Here is an 18,849-nt window from a genome sequence, read left to right as displayed (position 1 = left end):
GGGCACCGTATCAGCCTACACGATCCAAAAAAATACCTAGCTAAAAAAATACAATCAATGGTAGACTATGGGAAAGGAACAAACACGGTGAATGATATGAGAAACGAATTCTGGTTGTTGTAATGTAAGGCACGGCCTTTTATTGGGCGGTCTGCCTGTTTCAGGTTACACCTAAACATCGCCGGCTTTGATAAACTTTTGGTAGTTTGTGCAGAACATACATATACATACATATACATATATATACATATACATACCTTGATAGATGCGAGGTACCCATTCTTTGCCTTCTCGACTAGACTCCCAAACAAAAGCAGTTTATGCTCGTCTACATTTCGACTCAAGTAGGTAGGGAGAGAGTTCTATAAGCTCATATACATTGGTAGGTATTTTATACAGTATTTGTCACATGCCCTCGTCTCCTCCCATGCCGACGAAGCGTATACGCAACAGAGGCCAGGACATGGCCGTACACGGGGAAACAGACAAAAGTGTCGGACCCAGCGCTTGGCTTCTCTAGGGAGCCGTCAGGTTATCCATCATGGGTTCCTCGCCGCCCTCAGGGATACCCTCGAGGATGTGCGCGCTCATGGCGTCAACATCGCCACCGATGCCCTCCTCAAGGTCTAGGTCGGGTAGCACATCGCCCTGCTCTTGCCTGCGCTTCTTCGCCTGCTCGTAGAGACGCCTAGTGGCCGCAGCTCGGGCCTCGGGCCTGTAGTCGAACCTGTCCAGTTGCTCGTCGATGCGCGCCTCTAGACGCTTCTTGACCTCAAACGCTAGTGTCTGGCTTGGAAAGATGCCCTGGTACCGGTAGCTGAGCCAGAGATACAGTGTGACGCTCTTGTGCGCCACCTCCAGTCGATCCAGGAAGGCCCGCGGGTTAGTCACCTCCTTTGGGTCCCTCTCCAGCACTTCCAGGTCAAGCTCCTCAATCTCAAGCAGGTGTCCACCCTTTTGTTGAGATATACACTTGGCGAACACTTTGAGACTTTCCATGGTATCGCGGGAAGTGGGCGCGTTAAGAAGGGTGCATCGGTCATGAATACCCATTGGGAGACCCTCGATTGCGTCGGCAACTTCGATCCACTCTTTGATGTCGCAGAGGAAGAACTCGCTAGAGACCTTGGCCAGCTGCCGGATCTTGACTAGTACGTGGCTGAGAGGCGTCCCGGGTGGAAATAGAGAGTATATCGCCTCGATACTCGACGCCGGAGGAAGTATCCCTGCCACCTTTATCTGAGGAACCTCGACGGTGAAGGCGTGCTGGACACGGGCTAAATGCTTGGGATCCAAAGTTGTCACCAGCCCCGGAGGCTTCTCGGAGCGGTCAGCTGGTGCGTCTAACAGGGGTGTTGCCGAGCCCCCCTTGATCTCGTGAGCAGCAGAGCGGAAGCGGCCGGCTCTGCCCCCTATCTGTTTGATGTCGGGAATCCCAAGATCTCGATGCATCGTGCCGTCGAACTTTGTGATGGCCTCAAAAATCACACGCTTGATCTCCAGGTTAAGGCCCATGCCGATTGCGTCGCTGGCCACGAGATAGTCGTAGTCATTGTCAGGGTCGTTGAACAGACTCGCCTGCTCGGCTCGGGTCTCGGGTGGCAGTGACCCGTAAACGACGGCGCAGCGCCTGCCCGTTTGCTTTTCAATGCCTGCCTTCAGCCTGTGCAGGCCGACTCTGCTAAAGGAGACGACGGCGTCCCCCTTTTCCAGATTCCTGAGGTCGCCGAGGCTCCGCCGCATGGTCTGCAGCGGGCTCAGGCGGTTGTATTTGTGAATGATGCATGTGTCGCCGATCCTCTGGCAGAGGTTCTGTATCAGGTCCACGGTGCGTTCCTCCCCGCAGAGATGGACCTCACGAGCCTGCACTCCCAGGAAGGCCTGAGCCCAAGCAAACCCGCGGTCCTCATTGGTAATCATCTGAATCTCGTCAATGACAGCCACGTCCAGCACGTCGTTGAGTGGCGTCATCTCGACGGTGCAGGCGGCGAACATGAACTGGAAGCCGTCGGGTATCCTCTGCTCCTCGCCCGTGAGTAGGGCGCAAATCTTGTCCTTTTTCGTAAGGCGTGTGTAGACCTCGTGCGCGAGCAGGCGGAGCGGCCCGGCGTAGACTCCCGTCCTGGCCGTCTCCAGGGCCTTGAGGGCGTTGTAAGTCTTGCCCGAGTTGGTAGGTCCGACGTGGAGATGGATGGTGCGGTGCATGGCGCGCGTGGCCGGGAACCACTCGTGTGGGAAACGGAAGTCGGTCAACTCTTTTCCTGATGGCAGTTGGAGATGCGGGCTGTAATATTTGGACTCGCCGGCGAAGCTCCGGAAGGCGTAGGTGAGTTCCCTAGCCAGGCCGCCAGAGTTGCCGCGGACGAAGCCATGACGAAGCCCCCAGAACAGCGGGTTTTCGGACCGGCTGGTCGTGCCGACGGCAGCCAGCCCGAAACTCGCGTCTATGGCCTTGGCAAAGTTGATGGCGCACGTGTGCAGCTCGACGGGGCCGTCGAGGGCGAAGTGGAGAAGGGCATCGCTTCTTTCCTCTTGCAGCTCGCGCAGTTGGCGGATGAGCGCCTGGAGGTGACGCTGGACAAGCAGGCGGAAATGGTGATATGTGTCGGGTGCGCCCGAGGAGGAAGCTCGAGAAGCGGGCTGAGGGGCTTCTTCCGGAACGGGTTGAGGAACGGGTTTACGGATGGCGGGGGCCCAGGGGTCCGTCTCATTCGCGCTGCTGCTCGGAGCAGAAATCCTAGACTTGGCCTTCTTTCCCCCTTTGCGAGCCGCAGCGCTTGTGACGCTGAAGGACCGGCATGGCGGCAGCGGGAAGGTCTGGAAACACTGACACGTTCGCCCTAAGACTGCTCGGACAGGGGTTTTCATGGTGAGGGGCGTGGAGTGGTGACCAGGGGCATTGTTTCCCGGGCACTGCGTCGAGATTGGAATTTCGGGTGAACCGTGGCAATGCCTTTCTCGCGGCGAGAGCGAAAGAGTTGCCTGACCAGCAACTCTAACCTCAGAGTTGTTAATGGTTTACTCCGTCACTAGCGAGTCTCGTCGCGGGCTCTGGTAAGTCTCCAAGCAAGGCATTCTAAGAAAAAAAAATATGGATAAGTCTCGTTATCTTATCGGTATATCTCAATGTCGTCCCAACGGCTAGCAAGTGGGGACATGGGAGTCCCGCAGTTTACCCGACTGGGGCGGAGCACGCCAGTGGCAGCGTCATCATGCAGCAGCATCGTCGAATAGCATGGGGAAGCCCGTCTCCAGGCGGCCGCATATTTATGATTGAAACCGAGATCGAACTGCAGCGCACACCTAGCCCTGGGCATCATTCCAAACGCTGGCGAGACGAAACTGACCCAGCGACCCGACCGAAGAGCGAGCGATAAATCCCGTGCCCGAAAGCCTGCCAACCGACCAACAGCGTTACGAGTTGGACTCGTCATCGAGTCTCGATCACCGTCTATCTAGGACATCTCACGACAAGACACGCACATACACACAAGCCACGATGGCTTCGTCGTCGACTCCGGCAACGCCGCTCCTATAGTAGGCCGATCCCCTGGTCCCTTCAACCTCGGTAGCCACCGAGCGAGCCTCCCGCGAGACTGCCCAACTAACCGCGTCTTTGTGCAACCAACCCGCAGCTCGTGCATAGCGCACAACAGCACGATCCTCGCCGAGTGCACGACGTCGGCGTCGTCGCAGACGTCGTCGCTGGCGTCGCTGGTGCTGCCCAAGATCAGCCACGCGTCGGCGCAGAAGCTGACGTACACGCACGGGGCGCACCACATCCACTACGTGGCCGAGTCGCCCGCCGAGCACGGCCCGCACGCGGCCAGCGCGGGCGGGCTGACGTTCCTCGTCGTCGCCGACTCGTCGGTCGGCCGGAGCGTGCCGTTCGGCTACCTGTTCGAGATACGCCGGCGCTTCCTCGAGGAGTACCCGCCCGACACGACCGACTTTGCCGACCAGCCAAACTACGGCGCCGCGTCCTTCAACGGCGAGCTGCGCCGCCTCATGGTCGAGTTCGGCACCACGCGCTCGGGCCGCGACGACGCCGTCCACAACGTCCAGCGCGAGATCGACGACGTGCGCGGCATCATGACGCGCAACATCGAGGGCCTGCTCGAGCGGGGCGAGCGCATCGACCTGCTCGTCGACAAGACGGACCGCCTCGGCGGCTCCGCCCGCGAGTTCCGCGTTCGCAGCCGCGGGCTCAAGCGCCAGATGTGGTGGAAGAACGTCAAGCTCATGGGGCTACTCGGCCTTGTCGTGGTCTTGATCCTGTTGACCATCATCATCGCCGTCAAGCACTCGTGAGGGTTCGGTGGCTGGGCTATCTAGTGACCCTTGGCCTATTCTGTCATCTCAATTCTTTTCTTCCCGTCCTCGCTTTGATCTGCTTCCTTGCTCTTGTATTATGTGACGGGTTTTGTTGGCCCCCACTCAGGTTGGCGTTTTTTTGGCACCTACTGCGATGCCCCCATTTGGCACGATATGGCAGCAACACGTTTTCTTTGTTATGGGTGTGGCGACCAGAGGCGAAACAGACCCTTCAGTGGGTGTCAGGATTTAGTTCCCTCTTGAAGCCAGTATACAATTATACACGATGTACGACTCCGTCGTGTGAGCCCCATCCACTCAGGCATGCCCAGCTCCCGCTGTGCTCCCCATTGGGTATTCGAATGAACAAGACGTGAATTGAAGGATTTCCGAAAATCGAATTGAATGTTGCATAGGCTCGTGCGCAAGTCCCTGCCAACCATGCTCTCTCAGATTTCTCGGTAGCGTTCCAAGACTTGGACTGATTAGGTAGATGGCTTGGTGGGATGGAGACACCCATAGGTTGCCCTGACACCGCTATAACCTCGGAGCCGCACCCTCGCTCTGCCTCCGCGAGTCCTGGTAGGCGTACCCGTGTGCGATGGGGCTCTGCCACGTGGCGCTTGGCCCGCCAGATATCGGTCGCCACGCCCTGGCCGTGAAGAAGACGGGGTGGCACCTGGACGGATCCATGAACGCCGCTGCAGACCGCGGTGGTGCTAGTGGTGTCTGTGGGGGGAGCACCGGCGCTGCTGTCGCTGTGGCTTGCATGTGATTGTTTGGCATTGCGGATGTGGATGGTTTTTTTTTTTTGTAAGTGTGGTTGATTGACCAAGGTGAAAAGTGCATATATAAGATGGGGGGTGTATCGCGAGAGTGCAGATGATCTTCGGATTTGAAGGCGTCAATCAACCGTCGTCGATTCCCAATGGTCGGGCCCGCCCTTGATTCAATTCCGTCATTGAATGTGTCGCGTGGTTGGGGATGGTGCTGCGGCTCAGCTGCCCCACCGAAAACGCCAAAACGGCAGGTCCGTAGCTGCATGGCTGGAACCACAATATCAAAAGGCCAAATTGGGCACCAACGTGCAACTGATACACCAAGCAAGTCAAATCAATATGCAATCCAGACTGGCAAAAGATTACCGCTAGCCTCGAGGGTAGACAGCTACGAAACACAAGGTTTACTCCGATTCTCGATTCGCTTTCCTCCATGTGTAAGTGTACACGTATGCGTAGCCTAAGGGTATCCTGCTACGGATAGCAGGTCTCCCTGTACTCCGTCGTCTTGTTATTGCCATAGCCATGGCTGTCGTGCCTCAGCGTATACGGTCGGCGTATGCGATCGGTCCGGAGGGGGTTTGTCGAGCAATCGGCCGGCCGGGGGGGGAGGGAGGGGAGGGGAGGGGAGGGGGGGTCTGTCGAGCGTTCGGGATTTCTTGGAGGTGGGCAAATCGGGAGAAATGTCTCGCACCTGGGGTCGAACCCGCAGCCAAGAGGGACATTGCACAGGGAAGTCTTGTGGCCGGCGACCCGACCTCTTCCCATATGCGCCACACTTGGCTCTTAACCTTGATAGCAAACGGCAGGTGCGCAGCTATGAACCAGTCAGGGCGACGAGGTGAGGGCAGGGCTATGGTGCCTGGCATGGCGGCGATGTGAGGGCAGTGTGAGGACGTCTGGCATGACTGCAATATGTGGGCAGGGTGAGAACGGCTGGGCTGAAAAGAATTTGATAGACCACCGGGCAGGCACTGCCAAAATTCCCGAGCGGGCGGCACCCCACCACCGAAGCTAGCTCTAACCCAACCAACTTCCTACTTTCGGTGTGAACGCGACGAAGAGCCCTTCTCTCCCCTCAGGCTTTCCTTGGAGCTCTTTCTCCTCAGGCTTTCCTGCGATCCGCGCTTTTTAAGGCTGGGCTCGTCCGTGTACTTTTCCTCCTTGTCCTTTCCCTTCCTGCTCTCCTTGTCTTTTCCTTTGCGATCCCTGTCCTTGGACTCCCGGTGCCTGTCCTTGTGCTCCCTACCTCTGTGCTCTCTGTCCCTGTGCTCTCTGTCCCTGTGCTCTCTGTCCCTATGCTCCCTGCCCTTGTCCCTATGCTCCTTGTGCTCCCGGTCGCTGCTTTCCACTTCCCCGAGGTCACTCTCCTTGGACTCTCGCTCCCTGGGCTCCCTGGGCTCCCTGTCCTTCGATTCCCTCTCCCTCTCCCTCTCCCTCTCCCTCTCCCTACTCTCCCTGCTCTCCCTGCTCTCCCTGCTCTCCCTCTCTTTGCCCTTGCCCTTCTGCGCCTCCTTGGCGGCCTTGTTCTTCTTGATGGCCTCGGCCAGCGCCTCCATCTCCTGGGCCTTCTCCTCCTTCTCGCGCAGCTTCTCCTCCTCGTCCTTGGCCCTCTTCTTGTCCTTCTTTCTCCTGGCCCGCACCATGGCCTGCTCCTTCTCGGTCTTCTCGATGAGGGCGTCGGAGGACTCCCAGAGCTCCTTGGCCGCGGCCTTGTCGTCGAGGTCGGTGCGGGCAAAGTCGACGACCCTGCACTCCTTGATGAGCCTGCCGCCGGGGCCGCGCAGCAGGGAGCCCTCCATGAGCGCGTACAGGATCGACTGCGCGCCGCCCTCGGCGCTCTTGAGGAACAGCCACGAGACCGGGTAGAGGCCCACGTAGGCTAGCAGGCCCCACAGCGAGCCGCGCGTGATCCAGCGCGTCATGCCCGCCGTGCGGCAGTGGCCCGGGTCGACGAAGAAGACGCGCGCGTTCATGGGCAGGCCGTCGGGCCGCTTGTACGAGTCCAGGTGCTTCTGGAAGGCCCGACCGAACGTCATGAGCGCGAGCTTGCTGCGCGCGTACGCCGCGCCCGGAGACCATGTGGCGGCGCCCGGCACCGCAAGCCCTTCGGGGTGGCGCCGCCGCCGGCAACTTCGGTGAGAGCGGTGCGCAAGGGCGGGGACTGGATGTACGACGGGCAGGTGGCAATGATGACGCGGACGTCGCGGTCAAAGGGCTGGATCTTCAGGGCGGGGCTGAGGATGGCCAGCAGGTGGTAGTTTGCCAGGAAGTTGACCTGCCAGTCGCGCTCGACGCCCTCCTCCGTCTCCTCGCGCGGCTTGCCGCCCGGGGTGAGGGTGGCGGCACACAGGACGATGGCATCGAGGCGGCGGGGCGGGGCGTTGTCGACCCAGCGCGTGGCGAACTTGCGCACGCTGTACAGCGACTCGAGGTCGACCTGCTCGGCGTAGACCATCTGGTGGCCGGCCTTGTCGCGCATGTCGTCGACCAGCTCGACGATGAAGGGGTCCGAGGCGGGCTGGCGCGTCAGGAGGATGATCTGGGCGCCGCGCTTGGCGAGCTCAATGGCCGTCACGGCGCCGATGCCCGACGTGCCGCCCGTAATCATGATGACCTTGCCGTGCAGGTCCCGCTCGGCCGGGTTGGACGAGCCGGCAAAGTACTTCTTGGTCAGCACCAGCGCGGCCAGGGCGCTGCCGGCCTTGAGGAGCACCCGCGGCTCGGGGAGCCATGGCGGGTACTCTTCCAGCAGGACGCTGGCCAGGAAAGGGATGGGCATGGCGTCAGAGTGGTTGCTGCAGTCGCAGCAGGGGGGCCTTCAACAAGGCTACGTGTAAGAATTGAGGCCGTGTCCTCGACGTGTCCTGAGTGGTCAATGGGTTGTGGTTGCGTTGATCATTTCATCCAGACGCAACGGCTGGGTTTTGCGTGTGGGATGGAGGGGTAATGTCGGGAGGACTCGAGGCGGCCGCTTTATTCAAATCCAGGAGGTCGCCCGGCTTGGCCGTGTTCAAGAATCCGCGTGCCGCTTTTGCTAGCCTCGTCATGTGCCTTCGCTTAGGCCCGCGATGGCTGCTGAGATGGAGGCATGAGATCCGCTCCTCACCGCACCTTTTAGGGGGTGTGGATCCACACTTTCCACATGTTTCAGCGCCAGGGCCCCACCGCCGGCCAACTTCGCTCCCGAAGGGTAGCCAATCTCTGATGGCCCCCTCACACCTCAACAATTGCCCGTCCATGAATGTTGGCACCCTCCTTGCCCCTCTCACCGCTGACCAAGAGGTCCCGAAGGAATACTGTGTCACCATCTTTGGGCGGGCGAATTGTAAACATGGATCGCCGCCACGATGATGCCGACGACGCTAGTGCCGTCGACGACGATGGCCTCGACGACGGCGTCCCGCTCCACCGCAAAAAGCCATTCGGGAGCGGCATCTCGATGCGCCCCATCAAGTTCGTACCTGCATCCACCCCCACTTCGTCGGCCGATGGCGCTGCTGCTGCCTCGCAGGAGGTGGGCTCTGGCCAATCCGCCGCCGAGCTGTACCTGAGCATTGTGATGAAGTCATCAAAGCCAGGGGTAGCAGCAGGAGGGCGGCCACCAACAACTGGAGCCGGAGCTGCTGCTGCGCGTGAAGGAGCAGCAGCAGCTGGCGACAACCCGCCGTCGTCGGTCGCTGTTGAAATGTGCGACGTGTGCAAGCTGCCCATCGCCAGCACCGACGACGACGACGATGAGGAGGCCGCTCCCGCCACCACCCTCCGCCAGAGGCACGAGGCCTCCCTGGCCCACCAGGTGAGCCTCGCGCACTCTCACCCGCCCTCGGCCCTGGACCGGTCCCGCATGGGGCTGGCCGTGCTGCAGTCGTACGGCTGGGACCCGGACTCGCGGAAGGGGCTGGGGGCCGAGTCCCAGGGCATCGCGGTCCCGCTCAAGCCCAGGCCCCGCGAGGACAGGCTGGGGATCGGCGCCGACGGCGCGGCGGCAGTAAAAAAGGCCGGAGGGTCGGCCGCGCCCAAGAGGAAACCCGACCTTCTCGACGCCGGCAAGGTGCGAAAGAAGGCCGAGGAGGACAGGAAGAAGGCGGAGCGGCTGCGTCAGCAAATGTTCGGCAACGTCGACTTGGAGAAGTACCTCGGGCCCGCCGTCTAATGTCGAGGCTCTCATGCAGGATAAATACGGTAATATGGTATGCTTAGATAGAGTTCATCACAGCCCCATGAAATACGAAAACACGCACAATTTCTAACCATCCAAATTCTAATCTTATCTCATCATCTCAGATGCCGTCTCTATTGGTTCTATCAGGCCTGTCCCCTCTCGTCCATCTCTCCCTATACATGCCCACTACACTGCTTCCTTTTAGACCCCTCCCTTTACCTTGCTTCCTTTGTCTTGCGCACATCGTCATCCACCACGGGGAGGCCTGGTACCTGGACACCGGTTACCCGGTACTCCATGCCGACGTACGCATCACTGACCACCAGTACGTCCAGCTTCCTGCCGTTCCTCCCAGCCTCGCTGTCCGGGTCTGGGTCCGGAAGCTTAATCACGGCCTTCGCCATTGGTTTCGATCCGGGCTCGATGCCGCCGCTGCCCACGCCTCCCCTTTCCTTCCTCCCTTTGCCTCCTGTAGACGACGACTGGGAGAACCAGCCGACTCGCTTCACCGCCACGATCTCGTCCGCGGCCAGGTCGCCCACTACCACGAACCACCCCTCCGTCTGCGGCTTGGGGTACTTGGGGGCGAAAATCCTGCCCTCGCGCTCCACCACGGCGTTGAGTCGCTTCAGCGCCACCGTCAGGGAGCCGGCCTTGACGTCCTCCACGGACACGCCGACGTTGGGGAGCACAGACGCGGCCCGCAGGAACCTGGCCTGCTGGCTTTGCGGGACGGACAGGTCTCTGGATAGTTTGCTCCACTGCCCGCTCGCCATGGCGGTCAGCTTCGTCAGGGTGGTGCTGGCGTGGCCGCCCTCGGCGTTATCAGCCGCATTCTTCCCCTTGCCCTTTTTGCTGTTGTTACTGCTGCTCAAGGCCTCTGGGCTAACGCCGGGCAGGATGGACAGCGGAGGGTCCGTGGGCCAGCGCGCCGACTTGACGCACTGCAGCAGCTTGATCATCTCGAGACAGCTCGACAGGTAGCCCAGCTCGGTGAGCACGTCGATGGAGGCCTGGATGATTCGGATGGACTGGTCCAGGACGCTGGTCTGGTCGCCGACGTAGTCGGTGATGGGCAGGCCGACGCGCGACATGTGCGCCTGCAGCAGCAGGAACGCCTTGACGTGCGGGTCCCACATGGGCAGGCCGCCAAAGGCGGCGTCGTCGGCCGGGATGGGGAGCGCGCGCGAGAGCTCGGCGTTGATGAGGTCCTCGTTGTGCCGCACGGGGAGCTCGTCGTACTCGGTCGCGCGGCACATCCACGACAGCGCGTCGGCGAAGCTGGCGCCGGCGCGGGCGTGGCGGGCGAGGTGCCGGATGGTCTTGTGCGAGAGGTAGTAGTAGCTCATGATCTTGCCCAGCGGCGTCGGGTCGACGTCGCCGTTGGGGTAGACGTCGACGCACCGCGACTCGGCCAGCTCAGAGAGCGACTTGTCGACCATGGATATCATAAAGTCGTTGGCCGCCTCCTGCGCCGCGATGCTGGTCTGCTGCTCGGCCGCGATCTCGAGCCCGTAGTAGGACGGGTTCTTGTGCAGGCGCCGGAAGAAGAAGGTCCACGTCAGGTAGTCGAGCGCGTCCTGCTTGGTCACGACGGTCTCGGCCGAGACCTCGGCGCCCAGGTGGTTGTCCAGCACCGTGTGCAGCGAGCTCTCGACGGGGAAGCCCGTGTGCAAAAAGTGCTTGTAAAAGTCCTTCTTGGAGTCCTGCGTGAAGATGCGGGCGACGCCCGAGTTGTCGAACTGGGGCCGCCCGGCGCGGCCCAGCATCTGCAGCACGTCGGTCAGGTCCATGTCGCGGTAGCCCTCGACCTTGGCGTCGTAGAACTGCGTGCCCTTGACGACGACGAGGTGGGCCGGCAGGTTGACGCCCCAGGCCAGCGTGCTGGTGGCGACGAGGATCTGGATCTTGTTGTTGAGGAAGAGCTCCTCGGACAGCTGGCGATCCGACTCGACCAGGCCGGCGTGGTGCAGGCCGATGCCGAAGCTGATGGCCTCCTTGAGCGAGTCGTCCTTGACGCGCGCCAGGTTGAGCTGCAGGTCGTCCTCATCCATGCTGAGAAAGCGCCGGGGGTTGTCCTCCATGCCGCACAGGTTGATCAGATCCTTGGCCGTCAGACGGGTCTGGCGGCGCGACGGCACAAAGACGATGACGGGCTTGTCCGGGCTGTGGTTTTTGATGGCCAGGAAGGTCGGGCGGTTCATGGACTGCATCAGCGGGCAGAAGCCGCGGACCTCGGGGAAGCCGTCGATGTACAGCTCGAGTGGCACAGGGCGGACTGAGTGGCGGAAGTTGAAGAGGCCCTCCTTGACGCCGAGCCAGTTGCCCAGGTCCGTCGCATTGGCGCAGGCCGTCGACATGCCCAGCAGCCGGACCGAGCTCTTGGTCGAGGCTGCGATGTAGTTCATGCGCGACACGATGATCTCGAGGATGGGCCCGCGGTCGCCAGCCAGCAGGTGGATCTCGTCGATGATGACGAGGCTGACCTGGCGGACGTAGCCCCTCGTCTGCCAACTGCGCGAGATACCGTCCCACTTTTCGGGCGTCGTGATGATGACGTCGGCGTCCTTGATGGTGCGCGTGTCTGGCGTGTTGTCGCCCGTCAGCTCGACGAGCTTCAGGCCCATGGGCCTCGCAAGGCGGGCGCCCCAGTCCCTGACACGCTCGCGCACCAGCGCCTTCATGGGCGCAATGTAGACCACCTTGGAGCCCGGGCGCTCACGGAAGGCCCACCACATGGCCAGCTCGGCGGCCACCGTCTTGCCGCTGCCCGTGGGCGAGCCCAGCAACACGTTGGCCGGGGTGTGGTACAGAGTGTGGAAGATCTGCGTCTGCATGGGGTTGAAGTACTGGAAGCGCTGGGCGTAGACCTCCTCGAGCGCCGGGTTCTTGAGGGCCGTGATGGGCAGCGGCTGCAGGTCCAGCAGGTCCGTGTAGACGCTCTCGGTGTCGGGCCGGATCAGATGTTGGAACGACACGGGCGTCACTGTCTCGGCGCCCAGCCAGCGGTCCGAGACGGCGCGCACGTAGATCTGGGTCGGCAACGGGTCCGCGAGTGGGATGGTGAAGTTGAGCTCGTGGTCGTCGTGCAGCTTGCGGCGACTGAGGATGAAGAACTCGTGGTGGTAGATCTGCGACGTCTCCGAGTTCTCGACCCAGACGTAGTAGGACTCGGACGTGCCGTGGATGCGATCGCTCCAGCGGAAGTCCGGGTAGAGGTAGAGCCGGATGCGTAGGACGTCGCGGTTCAGAGGCGCTATCTCTGCCTCGACACTGATGGTGGGAAAGTGGCTGAGGATGTTGGCCACCTTGGTACCCGCGCCGTGGTTGTGAACAAGCCCCCCGATCTCGGCCGGTTCCAGGTCGCGCAGGGCGCCGATTGTCAGCGCCTCCTTGGCGTCCAGTTGGTTCAAAATCGGCTTGGGGAGCTCGAACTGGTGCAGCGGGTGTTGGAAAGGCCACACGCGCTTCTCGATGGACTTTGCCAGCGTGAGCAGCACAAGGCACTGGTGTCCCCAGCGGCGGTTGAGCGCGATCATGAACAGCGCCCGGCAGATACGTCCGGCCTGCTGGGCCACATAGTTCAGATCGTTGGTCAGGGCAAAGTCCTCGGGCTGCGCCTTGGAGATGTAGGCCTGTAGCAGGATGTTTGTCTTGGCCTGAGGGGTGTCGATGCCCTCGCTTACATCGCACGGCACAATCCGGGGTTCGTGCCTCATGCGCGTGAGCTCCTTGGCCTCGCTGTCCCGCGACTGAATGTTGTCAAACTCGCTACTCATCGATATCATCTTGAGAATATCGGCCTCGGTCGCGTGAGGCGTCATCATCTTGTTGAACACCTGGATGCTGGAGTGAAGGATGTAGAACTGGCTGGAGATGCGCCCAATATCCTTGCTGCGAAGCTCTTCGGTCGTCTCGTTGAAGATGACCATCTGGTTCTGCTGAAGTGTTCGTGCCGCTTGGATCGCCAGTTCTCGCCGCCTCTGCACGAGCTCGGGGTCCTGTTCAAACTCGGCCCAACCAATGCCATAGGCCATGGGATTCTTGCGCATGCGCACAAAGAGGTACGAGTAGCCGATCCATTGCACCGCCTCTGCTATAGAAGTGACGGTCCCCAGTGAAATCTCGGCGTTGAGGTTATCGACCAGTTTCGAGGAGAACCTGGACTCGATCGGCAACTGATCCGTAACAGCGGTGAGATAGTGAGGCAGTTTGTCGGCCGTTGTGCAGATCATGCCGATACCTGTGTCCTCAAACTGTGGGCGACCGGCACGACCAAAAATCTGGAGCACATCGAGGATGCCCAGGTCGACAAATTTTCCTTCCTGTGCACTGTAGACCTGGGTACCCTTGATGACGACAGCCGCAGCCGGCAGGTTAACACCCCAAGCAAGCGTTGCCGTACAGCAGAGAACCTTGAGGACGCCCTCGGCAAAGAGACGCTCCATAAGGTTCCGATCCGAGCGTGACATGCCGGCGTGGTGGATGCCGAGTCCTTTGGGGAGCAGGTCCCGCAGCTCCCTCGCCTTGCATGTCTTCATATCCCGGACCGCGTTTTCATACCTCGGGTGGTTACTGGGGTCGAAAAGATCGACGCAGACCTGGTCGACGGCCTTTTCATAGAGCATCTTGGCGCTCTGCATAGTGTCTCGTCGTGAGTGTACAAACACCATGACCTGGTGGTCTCGCTCGAGCATCTGCCTGACCTTGTCAAAGGCAACTTCGTCGAGGTTCTCCCTTGATAGCTTTGATCCTGCTTTTCCCTTGACTCCGATAAAGTGCTGCTCTAACGGTACGGGGCGGAAGGACGCATCAAAGTAGAACAGCCCCTGGTAGCGATTGACCTTGAGGAAGTCGGCAACATCGATGAAGTTGGGCAGCGTGGCACTGAGCCCGACGATGCGGATCAGGGACTGGGTGCTCTCGACTTGGCGCTCGGTCCTGGCCACCAGCGATTCGAGCACGGCACCACGCTCGTCATGGAGCATGTGCACCTCGTCGATGATGAGCAGGCGCACCTTTTGAACAAGCTCCGTGTCGCCGGTGCCCCTGCGCGTCACCACATCCCACTTTTCTGGCGTCGTGACGATGATCTGGGTTTGCACGATCTCGGCCTTGGTGAGGTGCATATCTCCTGTGTACTCACGGCAGCGGATGCCAAGCCAGGCAAGCCGCTTGCCCAGCTTTCCCGTGATTTCGGCCGCCAGGGCCTTCATGGGCGCCACGTACACGATCTTGAAGTCCTCGGCCTGGACGGCGAACTCGGTGGCCGTCATGTTCTCGAGGGGATTCGGTGTCACGTATTGGCTGATGGTGTGCAAGATGGTGAGCATGGCAGCGTCGGTCTTTCCCGCACCGGTGGGTGCGCAGACGAGCAAGTTCTCGCTTGTCTTGTACGCGATTGGGTACACCAGACTCTGCATGCGGTTCAGCGACTTGTAGCCTCGAAACGTCCTCTGACAGAGGCCGTCCATATCTGCGATGGGAACCAGAGTATGTCCGGGCCAAAGCGCTCCGGGCTTGCCAGCAGGGATGGAGTACTCCTCATACTTGGGGAACTCGAGACGCTCGCTGCCCACAGGCAGGGCATACCGCTTTCCGGCGTGATTCAGGGAGTTTCCAGGGTTGAAGGCCCGGTAGACGTGAGGGTACTGGGGCTCCTTGAAGCCGGCAGCCGCCAAGGTGGTGTTTTTATGCTTGAAGTCCTGTCGTCGGAGTGCTTCTTCCCTCTGTGACTTGTTGAGGAGCCGCGAGCCACCCGGTCCGGCAAGGGCTCCGTCAGGCTCCGGCTGGTTCCCGGCAAGGACCGCTTGGCGGTTGGAAATGAGGTCGATAACGAAATCCAGGTCGTCAAACCCTAGCAGATCTGTCAAGGCGGGTTGTAGCTCTTCCTCGGACCGGCTCGACCTCAGGAGAACCAGGATCTGATCCTGTAGCGGGCCCGAAGAGAGCCCGCCCTTTCGTGCGGTGACCTGGCCACATCGAGATGCTAGCCACTGTGCGCCGTATGGAGAGTCTGAAGCATCACCGCCAAAGTCTGGCTCGTCCTCGAAGTCGATCTCATCCAGCTCATCGTCAGAGATGAAATCCCAAACATCGTGGCCTAAGGCTCCGGGGCTGGAGGAGCCAGAGTCATCGTCGTCTTCATGATGGTCATTCCCGCTGCCGCTCCTAGTAGACAAGTCTAAAGCTGCAATGGCGGCTTTCATGGCGGTGACTTGAGCCCGCCATTGGGCGATGGACTCGCCAGCGGCCTTGGCTGACATTGCTGTGTTCCGCTTCCTGGTCGATACCTAGTTGAGTGTTGCAGCACGGGAGCTAGGCAGGTTATAGTGTTGCAGAACAGTTCACCAGTCTAGGATGGAAGCGAATATATCATCGACCCAAATCTCGGGTCCTGGAATCTCACTCATCCAGCACGATCTAGCTTAATATTTGACAGCTGGATGCCCGCGATTGAGGTCCACACCAACCCCAACTCGATCTGGCGGCTGAGCGAAAGAGTCACGCCGAAATAGGGAACAAATAGTGGATGGAAGCCCTGAACCGGAAGCAGCTACAGCGACCAAACCCACCTAATCCACACCCCGTCACAATGAGCCATTGATCGTGGAGCGGGGCATCCAATTCGGTGCATCGATCACTGACCCATGTGACGTCCATTGATTGAGGCCGCCGGAAGCCACCGCCAGCGCCGACACCACGCCCGAACAAGACGACACCATCCTTGGCTTCTTTGATTGACGACGGCCACACCACCACCAACCAGCCAGCTATTCGGTCTGGCACCCATCGACAGCTCCCGCCCTTGCCGCTCTGCATCGAATCCACCCCATCCGACCCGTCCCAACGACCCCCGCACCGCCCAAAACGACGAAGAGCGGTCGAGCCATCCCGACCGCCGCTTGAAGCAACCACCCCCAGACCACCTCCAGACCAACCCCATCCAGCCACCACCATGAAGCTGCACTACATCGGGGTGCGTTGTTGAGTGCCCGCCGAAGCAGCGAGACCCTCTCGCGCCCGACACCCGCACGGACATCGACGAGGGGTCAACGACAGGACTAACGCGCACTGACAAACGCTACCGCCCGTTCTAGATCTTCCGCAACGAGACCAAGCCGGCGCACGAGATCGTCGCCGAAAAGGAGCTGAGCTCGTACTCGCGCTTCACTCGCTCCAAGTACGTTGCTGTCCTCCCACAAACCCCGCCGCCGCTTCCGCCGCCCTCCGCCCGCCGATTCCAGGGGACTCTGATGTTCCCGGGATGGATAAGAGGATCGAAACGGCGGCGAGGTCGCGGGCAAGATATCTGTCGCTCGTCCCGAACGCCACTGACGGCCGGCCGCGCCCGATTTCTCTTTTAGCTATGGCGAATTCATGACCTTTACCTCCAAGACGGTTGCCGAGCGGACCAAGGTGCGCCGCAGATCCCCAATTCATGGCTTGGCGAAAGCTTCTTCCTAACGATGAACTATGTTACAGCCTGGACAACGGCAAGACGTCGAGGAAAATGGTAACTTTAGCCTACAAGTGGGAGCGGAGCAGCATGGTGAACCGGTCGGGGATATACGATATACTTACCAAGCCCCCTACCACACGCAGAGTACACGTTCCACGCCTACGGGCGCACCGAGGGCGTCTGCGGCATCATCATCTCGGACCACGCGTACCCGGCGCTCGTGGCGCACCAGCTGCTGTCCAAGGTGGTGGACGAGTTCCTGACGAAGCACCCGCGCTCCTCCTGGGCCACGGGCGACGTGACGCTGCCCTTCCCCGAGCTGCAGGAGTACATCATCAAGTACCAGGACCCCCACGAGGCCGACAGCATCCTCAAGATCCAGAAGGAGCTCGACGAGACCAAGATCGTGCTGCACAAGACCATCGAGTCGGTCCTCCAGCGCGGCGAGAAGATCGACGACCTCGTCGCCAAAAGCGACGGCCTGAGCGCCCAGAGCAAGATGTTCTACAGTATGTACATCTTTTTCCGCTTGCTAATGTGTCCGCCCCCTTTAAGAAACGACATCTAGGCGCTGACTAGAGGCTGTGCCACGTACCCTACAGCACAAGCAAAGAAGCAGAACTCGTGCTGTATCGTCATGTAAGGCCGTTAGGGACATTTGTTGATGCTGCTACTTGCTACCGCATGGCTCCGTATTATATCAAGGCGTCCGTTTGCTTGTCGGGGGGGAGTATAATATCCTCTCCCTCCCGCGGCATTCCGTGGTTGATTTCTTTTGGATCTCGTAGTCCTCTGCTTTTATCTCCTCCCATTTTCTTCCTTTTTTTTGAGCCGACTTTCCCAACAGACAATCTTACCTATATAACGCGAACCGTGCCTTTGCCTGCCCCCTTCCTTCAAGCGCCTTGGCCCATCTACGTAACAACCCTCAACACTAACAGCGCGCACCCCGAAAGCGTGCATAATATGATGCCCGGCTTACCCTGACCTGTCCGCGTGGCGGTGTTCGTCCCCTTTCCGCCCGGGCCCCCAAGCCATGAACCTTGCGTCGGTCAAGGCGATCGGCGCGCTGGATTAATGGTAGCCCACTCGTGCATGACGAATAAAAAAAAAAAAGAGTATTAGGACCTTTGCGTGTCTATCCACACGGATGAAGAATACATGGACCCGAAAAGGCCGCAAAAAAAAAAAAAAAAAAAAGAATATACAAGAAAAGACTAAACGGGTAAAGGCAACAGGGCACCGGCTTCGTAACACAGTCGAGCGTAGGAATCAGGCGCAGGGTCAGCAGCAGCTTCCCCGGGACTGGCAACCCGAGCCGCGTCGCATCTAGGTGACGTCTTGCGCCCCGAGCCTTTTTTGGGTTCCTTCCACATCGGGGTTGTCCCCTCCTCCCGTGGCCGCCAAGGGTTCGAGAGATCCGGATCGACTGGCGGGGAGGGAGATCCCATATCAAAAGCGGACCAAAAGGCACGCGGAGTTCCCGAGAGACAGAGCGCTCTGTCTGACGCAGGCCGGGCACTGCCCAAACTGCATTCCCTAGCCAGTGTGACCGACGAGCCATATTATTCCCTGTCTTACTTTTTTCTTGTCCTGTTTTCGGGCACGCAACGGGACAGGGGTGGCTCAGGGGAGAAGTATCCGATGTATTTATTATCATCTAGTTCTGGATCCACCCTTGTGACATGGCCTATCCTGTCTGCGTCAATTTCCGGCTTTCGTCGCTATGTAAAACAAGAAGTGGTGGTATCAAGAACAAAAGAAGCTCCATCGAAATGAAGAGCATGAAGGAAAAACACTAGGTCACCGAGCCTTATCCGTCCGTGTCCGCCGACGGTCAAGCACACCAGCCGGTGAAAAAGAAAAATGGACAAAAAAGGAAGAAAAAGAAGCAGAGTCAGAGCCAGCACATGATGCATCGATCAAAGCAGGCTGGGTCGGCCGCCGTTTTGTCAATCTCAATAGAGAAGAAAAGAGAACCGTAAAATCCACACGGGCTCCACCGCGGCCAAATCTCTCGGCTTTTGCTTCGAGACAAGAAAGAAAAGGAAAGGAGTTGGCGTGCACCATATTAGTTTGTTTTGCAGTCTCATGACCAAACCATTATGCCAGGGTGCCTCGCCGAGAAG

At 59.8% G+C, this 18,849-nt stretch overlaps 7 protein-coding genes across 7 annotated transcripts; 3 read left to right on the top strand and 4 right to left on the bottom strand.

Moving 5' to 3' along the window:
• Nucleotides 1-112: 112 nt before the first annotated feature.
• Nucleotides 113-3,092, bottom strand: GGTG_08403 (ATP-dependent RNA helicase SUV3). Its single transcript, XM_009226243.1, has one exon. The coding sequence runs from the start codon at nucleotides 2,866-2,868 to the stop codon at nucleotides 517-519; it is 2,352 nt and encodes a 783-aa protein (XP_009224507.1). The 5' UTR covers nucleotides 2,869-3,092; the 3' UTR covers nucleotides 113-516.
• A 131-nt stretch (nucleotides 3,093-3,223) lies between these two features.
• Nucleotides 3,224-4,707, top strand: GGTG_08402 (vesicle-associated membrane protein 725). Its single transcript, XM_009226242.1, has 2 exons — nucleotides 3,224-3,537; nucleotides 3,636-4,707. Exons 1-2 carry the CDS (start codon nucleotides 3,500-3,502, stop codon nucleotides 4,309-4,311), a joined length of 714 nt encoding a protein of 237 aa, XP_009224506.1. The 5' UTR covers nucleotides 3,224-3,499; the 3' UTR covers nucleotides 4,312-4,707.
• GGTG_08401 (hypothetical protein) lies at nucleotides 4,490-5,717 on the bottom strand. The gene has a single exon (XM_009226241.1). The coding sequence runs from the start codon at nucleotides 5,356-5,358 to the stop codon at nucleotides 4,852-4,854; it is 507 nt and encodes a 168-aa protein (XP_009224505.1). The 5' UTR covers nucleotides 5,359-5,717; the 3' UTR covers nucleotides 4,490-4,851.
• Nucleotides 5,718-6,130: 413 nt separating this feature from the next.
• GGTG_08400 (retinol dehydrogenase 13) lies at nucleotides 6,131-7,875 on the bottom strand (the record flags this gene model as incomplete). The annotated part of the gene is made up of 2 exons (XM_009226240.1): nucleotides 6,131-7,226; nucleotides 7,268-7,875. 2 exons carry the CDS (start codon nucleotides 7,873-7,875, stop codon nucleotides 6,131-6,133), a joined length of 1,704 nt encoding a protein of 567 aa, XP_009224504.1.
• Nucleotides 7,876-8,328: 453 nt separating this feature from the next.
• On the top strand, nucleotides 8,329-9,378 carry GGTG_08399 (hypothetical protein). Its single transcript, XM_009226239.1, has one exon. It carries the CDS (start codon nucleotides 8,338-8,340, stop codon nucleotides 9,247-9,249), a length of 912 nt encoding a protein of 303 aa, XP_009224503.1. The 5' UTR covers nucleotides 8,329-8,337; the 3' UTR covers nucleotides 9,250-9,378.
• GGTG_08398 (hypothetical protein) lies at nucleotides 9,277-15,711 on the bottom strand. The gene has a single exon (XM_009226238.1). It carries the CDS (start codon nucleotides 15,522-15,524, stop codon nucleotides 9,474-9,476), a length of 6,051 nt encoding a protein of 2,016 aa, XP_009224502.1. The 5' UTR covers nucleotides 15,525-15,711; the 3' UTR covers nucleotides 9,277-9,473.
• A 140-nt stretch (nucleotides 15,712-15,851) lies between these two features.
• GGTG_08397 (SNARE Ykt6) lies at nucleotides 15,852-17,766 on the top strand. The gene is made up of 6 exons (XM_009226237.1): nucleotides 15,852-16,237; nucleotides 16,359-16,441; nucleotides 16,626-16,677; nucleotides 16,744-16,774; nucleotides 16,864-17,229; nucleotides 17,323-17,766. The coding sequence occupies exons 1-6, from the start codon at nucleotides 16,217-16,219 to the stop codon at nucleotides 17,361-17,363; spliced, it is 594 nt and encodes a 197-aa protein (XP_009224501.1). The 5' UTR covers nucleotides 15,852-16,216; the 3' UTR covers nucleotides 17,364-17,766.
• The last annotated feature ends 1,083 nt before the right edge of the window (nucleotides 17,767-18,849 follow it).

This window comes from Gaeumannomyces tritici, assembly GCF_000145635.1.
Source record: "Gaeumannomyces tritici R3-111a-1 unplaced genomic scaffold supercont2.4, whole genome shotgun sequence".
Taxonomy (NCBI): domain Eukaryota; kingdom Fungi; phylum Ascomycota; class Sordariomycetes; order Magnaporthales; family Magnaporthaceae; genus Gaeumannomyces; species Gaeumannomyces tritici.
This window is presented reverse-complemented; position numbering and strand designations above follow the sequence as displayed.